This window comes from Penicillium canescens, assembly GCF_028828765.1.
Source record: "Penicillium canescens strain IBT 15451 chromosome Unknown utg000006l_segment0_segment0, whole genome shotgun sequence".
NCBI lineage: Eukaryota > Fungi > Ascomycota > Eurotiomycetes > Eurotiales > Aspergillaceae > Penicillium > Penicillium canescens.
The window spans coordinates 4,315,598-4,334,004 of NW_026703968.1; the positions used below are offsets into that span (position 1 = coordinate 4,315,598).

At 49.7% G+C, this 18,407-nt stretch overlaps 9 protein-coding genes across 9 annotated transcripts; 4 read left to right on the top strand and 5 right to left on the bottom strand.

The window, feature by feature from the left end:
* Positions 1–44: 44 nt before the first annotated feature.
* N7446_010464 (uncharacterized protein) lies at positions 45–1,829 on the bottom strand (the record flags this gene model as incomplete). The annotated part of the gene is made up of 4 exons (XM_058519207.1): positions 45–701; positions 756–1,174; positions 1,231–1,653; positions 1,700–1,829. The coding sequence occupies 4 exons, from the start codon at positions 1,827–1,829 to the stop codon at positions 45–47; spliced, it is 1,629 nt and encodes a 542-aa protein (XP_058369995.1).
* Positions 1,830–2,516: 687 nt separating this feature from the next.
* N7446_010465 (putative TIM barrel metal-dependent hydrolase) lies at positions 2,517–3,344 on the top strand (the record flags this gene model as incomplete). The annotated part of the gene is made up of 1 exon (XM_058519208.1): positions 2,517–3,344. The coding sequence occupies one exon, from the start codon at positions 2,517–2,519 to the stop codon at positions 3,342–3,344; it is 828 nt and encodes a 275-aa protein (XP_058369996.1).
* Positions 3,345–3,712: 368 nt separating this feature from the next.
* N7446_010466 (uncharacterized protein) lies at positions 3,713–4,128 on the bottom strand (the record flags this gene model as incomplete). Its single annotated transcript, XM_058519209.1, has 3 exons — positions 3,713–3,769; positions 3,836–3,900; positions 3,957–4,128. The coding sequence occupies 3 exons, from the start codon at positions 4,126–4,128 to the stop codon at positions 3,713–3,715; spliced, it is 294 nt and encodes a 97-aa protein (XP_058369997.1).
* Positions 4,129–6,324: 2,196 nt separating this feature from the next.
* Positions 6,325–6,976, top strand: N7446_010467 (uncharacterized protein; the record flags this gene model as incomplete). The annotated part of the gene is made up of 2 exons (XM_058519210.1): positions 6,325–6,476; positions 6,538–6,976. The coding sequence occupies 2 exons, from the start codon at positions 6,325–6,327 to the stop codon at positions 6,974–6,976; spliced, it is 591 nt and encodes a 196-aa protein (XP_058369998.1).
* Positions 6,977–6,999: 23 nt separating this feature from the next.
* N7446_010468 (uncharacterized protein) lies at positions 7,000–7,862 on the top strand (the record flags this gene model as incomplete). Its single annotated transcript, XM_058519211.1, has 2 exons — positions 7,000–7,372; positions 7,429–7,862. 2 exons carry the CDS (start codon positions 7,000–7,002, stop codon positions 7,860–7,862), a joined length of 807 nt encoding a protein of 268 aa, XP_058369999.1.
* A 475-nt stretch (positions 7,863–8,337) lies between these two features.
* Positions 8,338–9,567, top strand: N7446_010469 (cobalamin-independent methionine synthase II family protein; the record flags this gene model as incomplete). The annotated part of the gene is made up of 2 exons (XM_058519212.1): positions 8,338–8,551; positions 8,600–9,567. 2 exons carry the CDS (start codon positions 8,338–8,340, stop codon positions 9,565–9,567), a joined length of 1,182 nt encoding a protein of 393 aa, XP_058370000.1.
* Positions 9,568–9,725: 158 nt separating this feature from the next.
* On the bottom strand, positions 9,726–12,043 carry pbs2 (mitogen-activated protein kinase kinase PBS2). The gene is made up of 2 exons (XM_058519213.1): positions 10,512–12,043; positions 9,726–10,459 (listed from the first exon to the last, which is right to left on the bottom strand). The coding sequence occupies exons 1-2, from the start codon at positions 11,970–11,972 to the stop codon at positions 10,061–10,063; spliced, it is 1,860 nt and encodes a 619-aa protein (XP_058370001.1). The 5' UTR covers positions 11,973–12,043; the 3' UTR covers positions 9,726–10,060.
* A 2,675-nt stretch (positions 12,044–14,718) lies between these two features.
* Positions 14,719–15,668, bottom strand: N7446_010471 (wax synthase family protein; the record flags this gene model as incomplete). The annotated part of the gene is made up of 2 exons (XM_058519214.1): positions 14,719–15,169; positions 15,238–15,668. The coding sequence occupies 2 exons, from the start codon at positions 15,666–15,668 to the stop codon at positions 14,719–14,721; spliced, it is 882 nt and encodes a 293-aa protein (XP_058370002.1).
* A 427-nt stretch (positions 15,669–16,095) lies between these two features.
* N7446_010472 (uncharacterized protein) lies at positions 16,096–17,314 on the bottom strand (the record flags this gene model as incomplete). The annotated part of the gene is made up of 5 exons (XM_058519215.1): positions 16,096–16,333; positions 16,406–16,490; positions 16,540–16,630; positions 16,682–16,793; positions 16,845–17,314. The coding sequence occupies 5 exons, from the start codon at positions 17,312–17,314 to the stop codon at positions 16,096–16,098; spliced, it is 996 nt and encodes a 331-aa protein (XP_058370003.1).
* Between the last annotated feature and the right edge of the window lie 1,093 nt (positions 17,315–18,407).

Sequence of the window (18,407 nt, forward strand, 5' to 3'; positions counted from 1 at the left end):
AAATTATACAGATGCCGAAGAAATGATTAGAGCCAGAGCAGCAATCAAAAGGCCGAATCGCGCGACTTGGGGATGTTGTCCTTTGACGCAACAGTCTCCGTAGCTGTGGAACTCGACGAAGCAACAACGCACTCTCGTGGCCTGGCCCGCCAGCGTAAATACCAAGGCCCCTCGAACAAGTCACCCATGCGCTCAATTGGAACGCCTTTGGTCTCGGGCATCCAGATACTAAGAATGATAATACCAAGAAAGCAAATAAGTGCCCAGAAGAGATAGGCTCCCCACACATCAAGCGACACAAACATGTCGCCGGTCACGCGAACGACGGCAAACTGGAAGAACCAGTGCAGTGCCATACTTATGGCATAGCTGACATTGCGGATGCGCGTGGGGAAAATCTCTGTACCATAGAGGTAAGGTATAGTGCAAAGACCAACTGACCAGCCCACGGCGTAGACGAAAACCGAGGCGACCGCTGCGTTCGAGGCGTTTTGGTTGCGTTCTGATTCGGGGCGGAGGCCCATGTATATGCCCGTGTAGACGTGTGCAGCTAGTTGAAGGCTCAGTCCAGCGAGTGCGCAGCGTCTTCGGCCGATGAGGTCGATGAGCCCCCATGAGAATGCCACGGTGAAAACCAGTTTAGTGATCCCGTATGCACCGGAGGAGATGAGGGATTGAGCACTGCCGGTGAGCCCAGCATACTGGTATTTTGTCAGCGCCGGGAATCAGGATGTTGAAACAAATCAGTGACTAACTTTGAATATGCTGGTGACATAATACGTGATGCCATTCCCACCGGTCCACTGGGCGATTGTCTGCATCGTCATAAGCAGCCAGAACCGTTGCCGATAATTGGGGTTCCTTTGTGTCTCCTTGAAGATGGCCCAATGAGAGACAGACGCCAGGTCCGAGGCCTGCTCGCGCACCTGTGCATCAATAGTCTCAAACTCCTCAACAATACTTGGATCATTGGTATCCTTCCCACGCAAGCGCGCCAGAGCCTCCAATCCGGCCTGATGAAGCTGTTTCGAAGCGAGGTATCGAGGGCTTTCGGGACAAATGTAGGATAGACCGAATGCGACACCGACAGGGATGAGAGCAATAGCCTGAACAAGGCGGTATTGGGTTCGAGTGACTGACATGTGAGTACTGGCTCCGTAGTTGATGAAGAACCCTGAGCCAGAGACCAATTAGAATCGGCATGTAAATTACCACAGGGTCCAAACTCACCTATGGCCAGAGAGGCCAGGAGCAGGATCATGTAGAGCCCAACCACCCGGCCTCGTGTCTTGGTGGGCGCAATTTCGCTCAGATATAACGGGGAAGTCACTGTAAGGCCACCGGCGCCCAACCCGCTCCATATGCGGCTAAATAAGAGGAGCCCATAGATACCCGACGAGAAGATCTGTACCAATGTGCCGGAAGCCCACACAATGCATGCTAAGCGCCACGCCACCAGACGTCCTAGTCTGTCATTCAGATAGAAGACCACCAGAGCCCCAAGCGCAGCGCCCAGCACGTTAAAGGATGTGATATTCGCGATCCGGTTGGCTAGCCCGGCGGCGTCTTCGGCCCAGTCGGATGGGATGAGATTGAAATCGGCCCTAAAGGAAGGCAGAGTGACGCTGCCACTATAGCCACCCTCATCATAGCCTGGAAAGGTGAGCCCGAGTCCATGCGGCCACCCAATTGGACTTACCCTTGGGAATCCCGCCACACGCAATGACCACAATGACTAGCGTATAAAAGGGATTGAAGTCCCATCGCATAGTGGAGGAGAATCCGGGGTCGGCAAAAGGTGGAAGAGGGGAAAAATGGGTGCTCGGCATCCCGGCCAAACAGAGCGAGCTTCGGTCAACGTCCGAGCTTCGATATTTCCACGGGCTTTGAGCACTTTCACGTCACTACTTCTCACGACATTATACAGTACATTTACTTGTATTTGTACATTCACTTTACCCTCTCTAGTGAATAGATACATATACATGGGCACCCTCTACTATGTCGTACCTACTCATATCCACTTGGCTCCGCTTGCCCGCCAATCTATATTAATTTAGAGCCCCCGGACGACTTCCGAGCCTTTTACCCTTGTCACAAGCGCGAGCTGATCAGTGGGGAAAAGCCTTTGGGCTGCTGTGACACAGCCGAGGTGTCCAGTTGCATTGGAAGAAAAAACTCTGCTTGCATTGTACAGGCTTCGGACGTTGACCGGTGAAGCTGGCATGATATCTTTGAAGTGCCTTAGGGCGACTCCTTGCTGGACAGGCACTTCCGTAAGTATAACCCATGGGCTTCTTCTTGCTCTTGTATTTCTTTAATCCCTAAAGGGCCCTTGTGCATTAGTTTCGGATCTAGGCAAGATGCTGACATCTGCTCAGCCAACGAATATATTTCCAGGCCCTGCATCAATATCGCTTGCTCTCTCCACCCGTATAGAGCAACGGCGGTGGAATCATGCCGCGATCAGTATATCTCCAAAACAACGGCTCCCTCCTAGGTCCTGGGACGGCCATATGCATGTCGTGGAACCAGACCGGTTTCCTGTGTCCCCAACCGCCGTATACAAGCCAAATCCGCATTCTCTGGCCGAAGCTTTGGCCTTTGAATCCTCCCTAGGCATCGAAAATGTGGTTTTTGTGCAGCCTTCAGTTTACGGAACGGACAACTCATGTCTATTAGATGCCCTACAGAAAACAGGCCCGTCTCGCGGCCGAGGCGTGGTGGTTGTCGATCCTTCCACCGTCCAACGTGATACGGTGGAACTGTGGCATTCTCTGGGGGTACGCGGACTGAGAATCAACCTCAAGTCCGTAGGAAAAGTGATGGATAAGGCTGAGCTGGAAGAGACATTGCTCCAACATGCTGAGATTGCCCGGCCACATAACTGGATCATCGAAGTTTATCTCCCCCTCAAGATGGTCTCAATGATCGAATCGATTCTCCCTCGACTAGGTGTGCGGATCTGCATCGATCATTTTGGCAGCCCGGAGCTTTTGTCATGGGGTCAAGATACTTCGTCATTCAACCCCTACGCCCTTGAGGGATTTTCGTCATTGATCTCGCTCTTACGTGGCGGGAGGACATATGTCAAGGTATCAGCTCCTTATAGGCTCAGTCAAGATCATGAAATGCGCGATCTTCAGAGTATGGCGCGAGAGTTTTTGTCTGTTGCACCGGACCGGGTCATCTATGCCACAGATTGGCCACACACTCGTTTTTCTGGAGTTGATATCAACCCATTCACCGAGTGTTGCTTGAACCTTTGTGCAACCACGCCGGGGTTAGCGGATCGGCTATTTCGCAGGAATACCGAGGAGATGCTTGGGGTAATCTCCGATTGAGAGCATTGTGCCGACGGTGACCGTACATGGCATGTTCAGCATTTCAAACAGGCGTTGGTGTATCCTCTAGCATTGCTTTATATTTAGTTCCATCATCATGACTATGCTGTCAATATCTTTGCAGCCTTTTATGAATCACGAATCATTTCAATATGATCCCTTTGATGGCCTCTGGTGTATAAAATCTTTCATTCAAATCCAAGAAGCGAAATCTAAGAAAGAAAGTGAAATCCAAGAAGCAAAGTATGATGTACATCTCCGATGTCTATTCAGCAGCAAATACTGACATCTAAACGCCGGGGGGAGCAAGGGTCTCATCCCACCGTCCTAAAACAACTATCCAACGGTTCCTCCGTGGTCTCAGTCCTTTAAACATCCTCTGCATCCATAAATATGGCATGCGAGGTGCAAATCTTCTTCGGGCCCTGAATTAAGTAAAAGAAAGCAGGTTAGTAAAAAAATTTCACGGCTCAAATTGAACGACGACTTACAATAGTGTAGCAGCAGGCTGGACGAGACTGATCTTCACACAACTGGGGCAGCTTTAGGTTATCGCCTGGAAGATAAAAGGTCATTAGCAGATGCATACCCTAAGATAATCCAAATACTTACAGTCCATTGCCTCGTTAGCCTTGGAGTTTCCTCGTGCTGGTGTCATATCACGGCAGCAGTAGGGCTCTTGAACCATGCCGGTGTGATCCTCTGCAAAGTTGCAGTGCATATTGATCTTTTTAGCTGTGGCCAGAGACAGTACGGCAGCGAAGAATAGAGCGGAAACACGCATTGTGGCGATGGTGTAATAGCTGATTGAAAATTGGCCTGGGGTTGAAGAAACTGTAACGCGTCTCAAAATCAACTCACGTATACCCAAGGGGGATTGTTGCAAGGAAAGATCCTGGCTGGTAATCAGATGACAGGGATATACAGGAGATTTGGAGCTACTAGATACCTTGCTCCATTGGCTGGCAAGGTTGGATCCTGTTTTCCTGCCTGGTATGCGAGCTGATCATACTTGATCTGATTGGGGACTGGAAGTGTGGATGGTATCCCCTTGCATTCTTCATTCTTTGTGAATGTAGAGGATTTGGACAGTTGCTATTTACCCTACATAGGGTCCCCCTCGGATGGAAAGTAGTAAGTGTAGATAACTAGGGGCAAAAACAGTCATGTAGATCGTTGCTGTTGAAGCATCGTGGCTACTACTCATATTGTGGTCTTAGACGACTTGGAATCTATCAAGGGATGACGGAGGTTAGATAGATGAGGCTTTGTTTTTAGTTCTTATAGAAACCTATCAAGATAATATGAATTAAACAATATGACATGAGCGGGAGAGTGCTTATGCACGATGTTTACAGGGATGCATTGTGGCTTCTGCAGGTTCACCGTATAACCACTCAGAAGTTATTAGACGAGCCTACCAAATCTCCCCGCAGCTGGTCATTTCCTCTCGTAAATATGAGTTTTATACAAATATTCACACTCTTTTCTCTGTCGACGTTGAGTTGTGTTTTTGTTGAGGCCCCAACGCGCTTACCTCATCCGAAACTGCCCACGTGTAAACACACACCGCCTCCCCCCACACTCCTCCTCTCTCCCTTTCTCTATACACTGTACACTGTATACAACCCTCTCGAAAATGAAGCACTCTCAGGCCGAAATGGAACGCTCTGTCTACATTCCTTTGTGTTTTTGCCTGATTTCCTTTGCCGTCATCGCCTACTCCCACTAGAGCGTTGTTCTACCCCAGACGCAGATGAAGATCCCACCGGGCTCTGAAACCTGCTGTCTAGGATACCTTCAACTCCCTTCCTAGCATACGGTCTATTTCACCAATACAATGCGTGCGAACCATCCCCCTTCGGTCCCTGTCCTTCCCCATCGAAGATATCTTCCCGTCGCAAATACGACCCGGAGAGTGTGCAAATGCCATTTCCTCTTGGGCTTCGCGACCGATCAGATATACCTGCACTCTCCCAGACACTCGGGTGGTATCTGCACTGGCTGCCATATGGGGCCCCCTTTGTTTTCTATTGTCTATCTCATTATGTGAGAGACTGGAGTTAAGACACGAAGTCACAAAATTCGACATACACTGTTCGCAGTGAGAGTGTACCCAGGCATAACGGTGTTTCACTGGAGTCATATATGACCCTTGATTCCTATGCTGCTCCTATACTTTGTCCTACATGGTTCATGTTTCCTGTTACCGATATACCCCAAGTCATTCAAATCTACAGGACCGGACATCCCCTTTGTTTGATCTTTGTTTCAACTTTATAAGCTCATGTTGCTTCGACACTCGATTTATTCCAGTCATCTGGATGTTGAGCTGCGAGCTTGATTGTTTCTTATGCTTCCAACTGTGCCGTGCTGGTCACTTGTCATTCTTTCCTGAATTTCCTACTTTTCAACATAATAATACAGTCCCCATTTACTCATATATTACCTGCAGTACTTGGCCTCATAATTGCTGAGCAAAGTAGGTGAACCTAGGTAGAACCTGGTGTTGGGTGCTTTAAAGCTGAACTCAATACAATATTAGTGGTGGGTGGCACGTAAAAATGCCGAGTCCTCGGCTATTAACTGGGCGGCTTGCAAGAGACCTAACACCGGACAGCTAACACCGGACAGCTAACACCGACATGTACAAGTACTCGATCTAGGTCCATCACGTGATCTGCGCTGAGAAATCGACATTGTCACTTTATCGGATTTGTCTCTCCCCGCTTATTTTGTACATAACAACCCTCTTCCCTCCATGCTCTCCCGCTCCCTTCGATCTCGGATCAACTTTCGAGTCTCTCCATCTCTGAAGTTCTCTGGGAACTTTCCTTCTTTGACTGTGAACCGAACTCTGGCGTCCATCAACTCTCCCCGTATTCCCTCCGCGGACTCAATTCACCCCCAGTCTCGCTTGTCTACCATCTCTCGACACTTTTCTTCATCTTCCACCCGAGAGAGTCAGCAATCATCCACCATGGCCCCCGTGGAAACACAGCAGTATGACTACATTGTCCTAGGCGGTGGTAGCGGTGGCAGTGGAAGTGCTCGCCGTGCAGCCGGTTGGTATGGTAAGAAGACCTTGATCGTGGAAAGCGGACGGTCCGGAGGTACCTGTGTCAACGTTGGGTGAGTTCTACAGACAAGATACAATTTTGATGCGGTGAACTCACATCATTTCTCTGTCTAGCTGTGTGCCTAAGAAAATGACCTGGAACTTCGCAACCATTAACGAGATGCTGCACATTGGCAAGAGCTATGGCTATGACATTCCTGATAACATCGCTATTGACTACACCCACTTCAAGAACACCCGTGACGCCGTTATAAAGCGACTGAATGGCGCATACGAGCGCAACTGGAACCGGGAAGGAATTGATCTCGTGCAGGGTCGTGCTGGCTTCGTTGAACCTCAAACCATTGAGGTCAAGCTAGCTGACGGCTCCGGTACTGCCCGCTACACTGCGCCGCACATCCTCTTGGCCACCGGCGGCCGGCCCAACATCCCCTCCGTGCCCGGTGCCGAGCACGGTATCACTAGCGACGGATTCTTTGAGATGGAGGACCTTCCCCGAAGATTGCGGTCGTGGGTGCTGGCTACATTGCTGTCGAGCTTGCTGGCGTCATGAACGCTGTCAATGTCGAGACCCACATGTTCATTCGTGGGGAGAACTTCCTCCGCAAATTTGACCCTATGATCCAGAAGACCATGACCGATCGGTATGAGGCTTCCGGTGTCAAGCTTCACCGTAACCACTCCGGATTCAAGGAAGTGCAACTCATCCGTGACGGCAAGGGCAAGGATAAGTTGCTCAAGCTCATTGGCCATGACGGCTCTGAGCTTGAGGTGAACGAGCTGCTCTGGGCCGTGGGTCGTGCCCCCGAGGTCGAGGACCTGAACCTAACTGTTCCCGGCGTCAAACTGAATGCCGGCGGTCACGTTGTGGTTGACGAGTACCAGAACACCTCGGTCGAAGGTGTCTATGCTCTTGGTGACGTGACAGGTCAAGCCGAGCTGACCCCAGGTATGTGATACAAATTGTTTTCGTAGTCCTCAAGTCCACATGCTAATCTTATACAGTTGCCATTGCCGCCGGTCGTCAACTCGGCAGCCGTCTGTTTGGTCCCCCGGAGCTCAAGTCATCCAAGCTTTCATACGAGAACATCCCGACAGTCGTCTTCTCCCACCCCGAGGTCGGCTGTGTTGGTCTCACGGAGCCCGAGGCCCGCGAGCGCTACGGTGATGACAAGATCAAGATCTACCACACCAAGTTCACGGCCATGTTCTACGACGTCATGCCCGCCGAGGAGAAGGCCAAGAACCCGACTGAGATGAAGATAATCTGCGCCGGTCCCCAGGAGAAGGTTGTCGGCCTCCACATCTTGGGCCTCGGTGTCGGTGAGATGCTCCAGGGCTTCGGTGTCGCTGTGAAGATGGGTGCCACAAAGCAGGACTTTGATAGCTGTGTTGCTATCCACCCTACTAGCGCCGAGGAGCTGGTGACGATGCGGTAATTCTGTTGAGATAGAGAGTATATGAAAATATGTCTAGAAGAATTTATTAGATCCCCAGCGTGGATTTAATGTAAGAGCGAGCTAAGTAGAGAACGGATGCATCAGGGTAGTGCATAACGTTATATCATGTGGGGCTCATACTTCAGTGTGATAGTTGCATATGTACGGAGCACGGAGTATATAGCTATACCTACGACTGAATAAATCATATCTAGGTACGCTGTGGAGCTTAACGTTACTCCATTACAGCTCCAGAGCCTCATCTGCATAGTCAGCATCTTCACTTGTTCATCTCCATCTTCTCCAACTGCACCACATCTGCACCACATCTCCACATGGAGAAACCCCACATAGTTTGGGGTATTGAATTGTCCCTCTGAAACCTGTTCAGGTTCAATCGATAATTATCAAATTGCAGATTACCATATAATAAAATGGCGAACCTTCACAGTGCTCCCCCTTCCGCGCCGAGCATATGGGCTCGCTGTTGCGTCCTGATAACCTACTCGAGGTGCGCCAGAAAATCGCCACTACGGGTATCTCCGGGGAGGCCGCCGGTTTGCCCGCCGTTGAGCAGGAAGCTATTCGCGATGTCGTCAAGATGCAACAGGAGCTTGGCTTCAAGGCTGTAACTTCTGGCGAGTTCAACCGTACGCGGTTCTGGGGATTGATGTGGGACGAGTTTGAGGGTAGGTTACCTTCTGTTTGATTGTCAATGGCTCCGCTAACTCTCGCAGGGACAATCCGTCTGCAAGACGCTGAAGCCTCGATGTTCAGACTTTACCACCCCGATGTAGTGAGCCTGATCGAGCAAGACCGCAAAGTGATGCCAGGCGACTCCGTCATCGCCGGCAAAAAGCTCTCCCACAGCACCACTTCGTCTCAATCGAACTTGCACGAGCTCAAGCTGGTGCAAAAGTCCCTGCCTGAAAGCGAATGGGCGAACATCAAGCTGACGATGATCACGCCTGCCTGGTTCCACATGCGCTACAAGCAAGGCCGGGCCTACACGCCCGAAGCATATGCCAACGATGCCGAATACTTCGCCGATGTGGCGAAGGTGTACCAGGCCGAGTTGGCGTCTTTGTACAAGGCAGGTCTGCGCAACGTTCAGTTCGATGACCCCGGCATGGCGTACTTCTGCTCCAATGCGTTCCGTCAGGGATGGGAAGAGGACAAGGACAATACCGGCTCTGTGGAGGACCTGCTTGATGCTTACATCAAGCTGTACAATGATTCTCTTGCTGGCCTGCCCGCGGATATGCACACTGGCATCCATCTTTGCCGTGGAAACTTCATTGGCGGCCGGCACTTCTCCGAGGGATCGTATGATATCATCGCGAAGAACTTGTTCGAGAACTTGAACGTCAACACATTCTATCTCGAGTACGACACTGAGCGGGCTGGTGGATTTGAGCCGCTGAAGTTTTTGCCGAAGAACAAGAACGTGGTCATCGGTGCTATTAGTACTAAGCTGCGGGATCTTGAGGACAAGGAGGCTATGAAGGAACGCATCTTCAAGGCGGCGGACTTTGTGGCTTCCGGCTCTAGAGAAACACGCGAGGAGGCACTGAAGAGAGTCTGTATTAGTCCACAGTGTGGCTTCAGTACTCACGAGAGCGGATATCCTCTTCTCGTTGAGCACCAGAAGAACAAGCTGAGCCTTGTTAGGCAGATCGCCGACGAGATCTGGGGCGAAGCGTGAGTTAATAGAGGGTTGTTTCATTTTCAACAGCGATGAGACTGGGTGTGACGCGGTGAACCTTACGAATTCAACATGACTTTTGCCGATATGTATGAGAAGCCTACGATTCTAATGAAATACTTCGATGCATGATTTCAGAAGATGTAGCCCGCGTTGTAGAATATCACAGTTCAAATGCTTGTATTCAGAGATATCGTGCAACATGTAGGAGTTAAATATGTTTGTCCCTTGCGCCCATAGTACAGGGACGCAGGTGTCGAAACCGAGTCCACTTCAAAAATCCTTGTTCTCAGATGCAGATTGAGCAACAAGGAGAAAATTACACGTACATGGCCGGTTGCGATAGTGCAGTCGCGCCCCTGCAGATGCCAGTGACCAGACTCATCGGTAGAAGAGGCATTCAAGTCGTGGAGACGGCGCCTGCGCCGTAAAGTGTGCCCCTCGGAGAAAGTAGGAGGGAAATGCAAGATTGAAAATCGGACCATGGACAAGTTTAGCCCATCTGAGGGATGATGTTGGGGTCATTCTCGGAGCCCGTGCCGACCTTGTCCAGCGCAACGGCGTGAAGTGCTGGCTTCTCGGTGACACGGAGCAAGCCGTCTTCCCGGAGCTTGATTTGTTTGTTCACCCACTCAGCAGCTTCCTTGTCCTCTGTTATAGCAGATGAACCGTTTTCACTGCCGCCTGAGTCATCATGTACGTCGGAGGGGGCGTGTTCATCAGCCGACTCGGTGGGTGGCTGCATCAAAGGTGCTAGCCAAGGGTGGCGAAGTAGCATGTTGTAGGACGGTCGGCTGTTGGGGTTCTTATCGAGACAGGCCCGGACGAATGCGTGGGCTTCCTCGGAGTAACCCTCGGCAGGCAAAGTCGGGGGATCACCGTGGACGATAGCCTGGGTGGTAGATTAGAAAGATGAACAGCAAGATTGCAGGCAGAATACTCACGTGTAATTGGCTGAAGATGTTATTGAATGTCTCTGGTGGGTATGGATATCGGCCCATGGCGCATTCGATGATGGACAATCCCAAACTCCAAATGTCGCTCTGCACACTGTATGTACCAGCACTGGGCGCTCCGGATTGCTGCATGCCGCCTCCCGCAATTCGTTCGGGGGCCATGTAGCTCTGACATCCGATGTTGGTTTTCGCAATGCTAGAGACTAAGTTTCCGCTGACACCGAAATCGCAGATCTTGATCTGGCCCTTGCTGTTGACCAAGATGTTGGTCGGTTTCACGTCGCGGTGTATGATGTTATGGTCATCCTTCAACGACTTCAATCCCATGATGGTAGACAGGGCGACCTTGCGCAAGATGTTTTCGGGAACACCACCCTCGTAGAGCTTGTCGATCGAACCACCATCCATGAATTCGACACACATGTAGACCGCACCTTCTTGGAAGAAGGCCCCGTAGAAATCAATGATAAAGGGAGAGATACAACGGTGTAGAATGTCCAACTCCATGATGATTTGTGCAAACTTCGCTTCGTCCAGTTCCAAACGAATCTCCTTCATTGCCATGATCACACCGGAATATTGAGTAGATCCAGCTTCCGAATTAGTGTCGTCCTGATCCTGCGGTCGACTGACAATGCCACTCAAACCGAGCCCCGGTTTTCGTAGATGTGGCCGACTGTGTCGGACCTTGTATACTGTCCCATAATTGCCCTTGCCTAGCTCTTCCAAACGATCGACCTCGTCCAGGGAGATCTTGAAGCTGTGACCCGATGAGAATTCAACACCACCCCCATGTAAGACAGCCTTATTTTTGAAATTCAGAGTTCCTGCTTTCGTGTCGATAAACTCGGCGTACTTGGTGAAGGCAGATTCCTCGGTTTGCTCGTTGGACTTTTGTTCGGTCCCCGCGGACGGAGTTGGCGGGCCAGTGACATCCGACAATTTGAGACCGGGCTTCATGCGCTTTGCCGCCAGTCCGCCTGGTCGGGGAGATGCGGAACCAGGAGAAGACGCTGGCACCGATGGCGAAGAGGTCCAGTTCTGAGGATTGGGCCGTGAGTTCGGAGGAAGACGACCGGCCAGGGCGCCGCCTGTGCCCGTTTGGGCCTTAGGGATTGTCCCCGTCGACGCAGCATGCGGCAACGGAGCACCCTGCCGGGACAATGAAAACGCTTTCATTTTGGCCATGATATCCTGGTTCAATCCACCGGTCGCTTTCCCGCTCATCGATGGCTGGGGATGTGGCGAGGAGCCAGCTCCCCGCCTTGCAGCGTTGATCTGACCCAAGTGTGTTGAGGAAGCTGATAAGCCTGGTGCTGTCGGTTCGCGAGGGATGGGATTTGAGGTCTCGGAGGAGGCGGAGGCCTGGGAAGGAGAAGACTGAGGCGAGGTATGGGAAATGCCGTCAGGCGCGACAGACCCCTCGGCGAAATCCCGTGCATCAGCCATGTTGGAGGCTGACACCGTGTGGAGAGACAAAGCAGAGTAAAGGAGAGGAAGTGAGAGAGTGAGAAGTGAAGGAAAAAAAGAGAGAGAGGTGGAAACGTCAGAATGCAAAAAGGAGGGGCATGAAGTCACTCCGCGATAACGTGGGGAACTTCACTTTGCCGACTTCACTCTATACTTGTCCAGTAGAAGTTGGATGTCTGCTTGACTTGGGATTTTATCTTCTTTCTTCCTTTTCTACTGAACATTTGTTTATTCTTTACACACCATCGGCCTGCCACACCAGCCAATCAAGGTACACTGTCCAAAGCAGGTTTTTCTTATGAACTCATTCCACATACTTGTTCTTATCTTGATGCCTAGCTTAATATTTGAGATCTCCGAATCTCTTATTCAGCTCCAATTGAACTACTTAGGCCATGCTGTAGCACCGTCATACTTCACCAGTTCCCTGAACTCACTCGCGTATTTATTTGTCGAATTGGAAAAAGCTTACACTATATATTATTTTACAGCGTGCTTCCATGCATTACAATATTGATGCATCCATTCGACCTCCGCTCCTTAACAGAACTACGCTTGCCACGCTCCCACTGCAGCATTTTACGCAGACGAAAAACGCCTCTCTCTTATCTTCTTTCTGGAGACATGTTTCTCGCCTTTCAAGTTCCCAGCGAGCAAGGTACTTAGAAGCATAGAGTTAGTTTTTAGACACGGGATTGACCGAATGATAGGGAAAAAGCTTGACTTACCTTCAGAAAAGGACTTGTCAGTTAGTCTTCCCTGGGCAAGAAGGCTGGATAGCGAGGGCGAAGACGGCAAGGTAAGGTCGCCTTCTGTAATTGTCAAATCCAGGATCTTAGCCGGTGAACAAGGAACCGCCTTCGTAGATATCCCAAATCTATAACGTTTAGCTGCTTTTGGAAAGCGAGGGCTTTTGCCTTACCATACAACCCCTGTTCCAGATATCAATGCTATACGTCCAAGGAACTCCCAGAATCACTTCTAGTGCTCGGTAGATATTAGGCTGCACGAACCCTATATGGTAGGCGTCCAGCAAGGCTAATCCGATATCGCACAAGTCTAGACAGCTTTGGCGACAACGCCATTCTCGTGGCACATTCGGCCCCCGACACCATGAGCTGCAGACTGCGCTTTAGGCCACAGACAGATTGAATGGCTTCCGCCAGATTTTGTGAACTTAGAGACGATATGGAATAGGCCGAGGTCCAAGCCCATAGGACGCGACATGTTACCCTAGAGGAGTTGACTGATACGTAATAGTACAAGCTAGTAGTTTGAGAATAGGATTAGAGAAAGCATACTCTATAATAGTCTTAGTTCTTCCAAAACGTAGGCCTCGTATCCGACCCTAGGTCCAAACTTTAAACCTAAACCCGCCAAGAAATAGGTATAGGTCGGGTAAAACCCGTCTACCCACGGGCAAGGGCGAGGCTTAAATCAAGGCTGGTTTCAGTCACGGACATAGCTGTGTTGGGGGTGGTGATTTCTAAAGTAGCTAGCATGGCGAATACATATACGTATTTCCGTGAAAACATTTAAGATAGGGTTTTGAATGTCGTGAAAGTATCTAGTTGACCTTCACAAACAACAAAAAGTAAATATAATAAGAAAATCGCAAAAAAAAAAAACATTCAGCAGTAAGGATTCGCTAGTGGTGACCCACCTAACTATTAGCTGGCGTGTGTCTTATGTGCAGTCAATAGTTGGGTGAGTTTAGGGTGAGCGCCGCTTTAATGTCGCGCGATTCGGCCTTGATTCCCTACCAGACCGTCTAGTGTTCGGGTAGGTATACGAACGAGCGGGAGGTCGAAAGCTTAGCAAGAACATCAATAACAGTGGCATAGCAAAGACAGCCACTATCGACTAGTGTTTGCATTGATTGAAATCCATTTACCCATCAACTTTGAATGGTTTATTCTCTTGCTTTGATAGCCTTTCGGCTCCGTTGCGCTCCTGTTTGCGACTTGTAACGGGAGCTACTCGTATTCCAAACCCAAAACACACACCACCATTCCATTTCACTGAGGTTGTTCTTACGCACCACGGAATTAATCTTCGCAACCTGATATTAGATCAGCATGAACGAGTGTGATTAGTCGACTGGGTATATTCTGATGCGTATCCTCCCGCCTTTGAGAGCGCGGCCTTGTCAGCTCAGCGGTGTTTTATTGATTTCAATGAAGTAGTGTTCTTATCTCTTATTCCACATATCCCGGGGGAGAAGTGCAACTTAATTCTATTATTTATGGAATAACCACCGCCGGCTTGCCCTAAGATTGCTTTTGTCTGTCTTCTATGGTTTGTACCATCCTCCTATACGGTGTGAGGCAATGTTGCTCCACTAGTGTTGTATATGACGGGGTAACTTCAACTTTTTCGGCGTATGATTTATGTACCGAATATTCTCTTTGGGGCATATTACCAATGACCTTGCTTCTTGTTGAATACGCCGTTCGAGTTACGCCATTCGAGTTGCTACCTAAAGGTTGTACCACAGCACACTGCCAGATTTATGAATCGTGTTGTTTCTCTTATTGGTATTGTTACTATTTGTTGCCACCTCTATATAATACCAGGCTGTTTGGAATAATTGTCTGGGATCAATCAAAATTGTGAATTGGAAAGTGGCGCATGAAGTGCTCCTCCAAGATGTTCATGTGCGAGCAATGCAGCGGCATCAAATTGTTTCTCATTTCTCTTGAATGTCGTAAAGCCGTGGCCGAAGCTACTCTCTCGACCCTAGGTAATCAACGGACGTTTGGATAATAGGCAACGGAACCCCATTTCTATTCGGGTCTTCATACCGAAAGAGCGGGACATTATACAACGGTGCCACTAGGGTAAGAAAGGCCCAGGCCCAGATGTATCCCGCCAACTTGGTCCACTTGTTGTAAGTTGCTGCTCCTCCGTGGACCCGGCGGTAGATTGCCTGCGCTCCGTCCTCAAGCATAATACCCAGCGGCTGGATGAGGAAGCATCTTAGGGCACCTGTTTGCGGGTGCATAATTCCGGCCCGGGAGTCAATGGCGAGATGCAACGTAGCGGAGATGACGAAGACAACGACGATATTGGCGTACCTCTCGATGAGCGAGGGGCGGGGAAGGTGGAGGATATCCCGACACACGAATGAGGATATGCCCTGCATGGGCCAGCGGAAGAGCTGGTGCCAGAAAGTTCTAGAGTGGGTTTAGCTGACGCAAGCGTTGAGTCCCCTTGGAAAGCCAGATTCGAAGTGAGCGCTGACGGAAGGATCTGTGTCCAAATTGCACCGGCCACACTGTTGCCCAGTGCATCGCCAATACTGTGACAGGCTAGGAATAGACCTATCATGACAACAAATGCTTCTTGTTTTAGAGATACTTGTAGCGATGTGAGCGACGCATATGGTGTTAGCCCGCCGGCAACCCCGAGAATGACTTGTGCGGCTATGAGGCCTGCACAGGAGGATGTGCCTGCTCCGCCGCGGTATCTAATCAGGAGACCGAAGCCAACGAGGAAGAGGACAGTCCCGCTGACGATGAAGTATTTGAGTCGCCGGATACGGTAGACCAGGAGGCCGCAGACGGGGCCCACTACAAAGGAGGTGAACATGTACAGCGTTGTGATTCTCGTTGCAGTTTTGACGGAGAAGTCGAAGGCCACGATCAACAAGGTGAAGAAGTAACTTGCTTGCATCATGTAGGCGAAACTCTCCGCATTGTCTACATAGTTCAAGTCTGTATATGACGAGATAATCCAACCCCTTACATAGTTCTCGTTGATCAATACGAACTTGCCGGAGCTAAAGGAGTGTCTGGTTGAAATGGTTGAAGAACACGCGGCATCATACCGTGTTCAATCGAAATTCAGAATACGCAGAACGCCTTAATAAACGAGAATCCTTATGTATCAATTTCTTCCGGTGATAGCTTAACAACCGCGCTAAACCCAACATGTAAGGTCAAATACTGTCAATGAATAAACACATACGTCCTAATGAACAGGCGCACGGTTGCGGACAAAGCCCCATCGATAAAATCGTTGAAAGGAATAAACTGTGTACTATATGGCTGCATTTTTACACCACGGCATGTTCCGATGCTGTTGGTTAAAGTCAGAACACTCAAGTTTTCCCACCAGTCTTGCGTTTCTTCGGCAGCCTTTTCATGCGAAACTCTTGGGCATAAACTTTAAAGAAGTCGTCTGGCTCTTGGGGGTGCGAGTTAGTGATATCGTGGAAAGCCGTAGTCGAGATGTAGTTCGCTTTTCCTTCACGAACCAGAGAATAATACTCCAGTAAGTACTGCTGCTCCGAATTATCACTGGCTGACTGGGACCGAAGGACTCTCTTCGCTTCTGACCTGACAGTTGCAACTATCGTTAGCCCACATTTGTATGTATGGTTTGGCAAAGAAAGGTTTGATTTCACGTACTCCGAAATATCTTCAAATCTCAGCTCCTGTCCTAATGCTTTGCTGGCAGCAGAAGCAAGCTCATCACCAGTTGCCAGCATTGGCCCTGGGTGGTATTAGTGCCAATAAACAGTTTTCGGGCCAGGCTACTTCACCTGTCAATACGATTAATTGGCCACGGTGTCGATCGCTAAATCCATGCTTCCCTTTTCCACAGAGGACGTGTACCGCAACCTGGGCGACGTCCTATTAACTTTGTCAGTTAATGTTCATTTAAGAATGCTATGATTAACTTACCCCTAATGCAATTGGCGCAAATTTATGGTTAGATCCAAGCGGAATGGGAAGTACTCCTTCTTCTTGCGCCTGCTGGGAATACAGAAGGAGGTTCTCGGCGTAAAATCCGGCCCTGGGCTCCCGGGTTAGAAAAGGTCAACTTCGCTGGACAATACCACCCTACCGAATCACAACTGGAGAGTGGCCAGTCGACGTTGATGGTTCACCCTTGCTGGACAAAACACGTGTCTCCAGGTCGATAAATTCTCGCAGTCTTGGTTGCTTATTACGTTCCGCAAGATCGCAGCCAGCGGAGCTGATGAAGCAAATGTTAGGTACTTTCGCCTTTTTTGCAGCATCGATCAGTTCTAAAGTCAGGTCGAGCTTATCCTCGCGTGCAGGAGGGATGAGACACAATGTATCTGCGCCGGTCGCTCTAAGGGAGTCCACCATCTTTCTCAGTCGACCCGGCTCATGTGCGACAATCTTAGCCCCGAGCTTAGATAGTTCTTTGCAAGTTTCTCCGTGGGGCTGAAGAGACAGCCCAGTGACTGAGTCAACGGCATTTCTGAAGTTCTCATTTGTCAACAGAAGCTCCATGATGGCGTAGCCGGTGTGGCCATCCGCGGCAGTAACACAGACGTGACGTGACATGGTTGAGAGCTTGGAGATTCTGAGATAACAAGTTTGCAGTCTTTGAATGCTACTACTACCAGCTACTGTGGACATTGTGGGTTTCTTTTAAATGTATCCAACGTGCAACACTAGATGACGGCGATGCGCGTCAGTGGCCTTGTATATACCTAGCCGACATTTCGGCACCGAATGGCAATGAATGGCAGGCTTCTGGAAATTATGTGAATGGCTGGCTTGTAGAACCTGCGTTCCCTGATCATATGTTCGTTGGCTCGAGTTCGTAAACCGAACATATCATGCCACTCTGGTTACTTCCGCCACGCTGCTAAATGAGTAGGACCACGGAAAACGAAGAGCATTTAGAGGACAGAAAAGCTGCAAATGATAAAAATCCGGCCTGCAAATGTACTTTAAAGGGGAGGAGAGAGAATGGGGGAGCAAAGCCGAAATTGCGGGCCACTGTACTTACTGCTCCCCTCCGAGGCACCAACCAGAGAAATAGAGAAAGTACAGAGATAGTGGACTTCCTGAGGTAACCGTTAAGGTTACGACGTGGATCAGCGATTGATGGCCTAATACGCTACATGATAACACTGTCAGGGACCGAGGACTATAGAGCATTGCAGGTACTGCGGACGATATCGGCAGTACAGAAGATGATTCTGACCCTTCCTTATTGTGTAGGGATGAACATGGAATTCAGGAATGGAGGTGCTGAATAGTATTTGGGCACCCAGTAATTCGGTCATAATAGTAGGTAAATGCGTCACTAGCTCTTAATGGTCTCTTAGGCTCACGATCATTCTAACGTAAAAATACAAACATGGGGTCAAGAAGTTTTCTTCGCTAAAATCATGCAAATCACTCTTGAAGTCTAGACATACCTATTTGCATAGTGCACCAATCAGAAGGAAGGTGATAGTAAGGATCATAATGACGGAGTTGAAATTGCGGCAAGACCTTGCTCTCTTCTGTCCACAAGTGAGCGATATGGCAGCTGCCAGCGTGATGCAGTTGTGATTCAGACTAGGAATAAGAGCCAAGCGTATCTGGATTGGTGGGTGCCGTCCCGCTTCTTACTCAGCAGGACACTCACTCACGAGATGGAATA

Coding starts and splice junctions, on each gene's coding strand:
- pbs2 (XM_058519213.1), bottom strand. CDS start 11,972: ATGGCTGATGCACGGGATTTCGCCGAGGGGTCTGTCGCGCCTGACGGC. Junction 10,460..10,511: donor ACATCTTCAGCCAATTACAC/GTGAGTATTCTG, acceptor TCTACCACCCAG/GCTATCGTCCACGGTGATCC.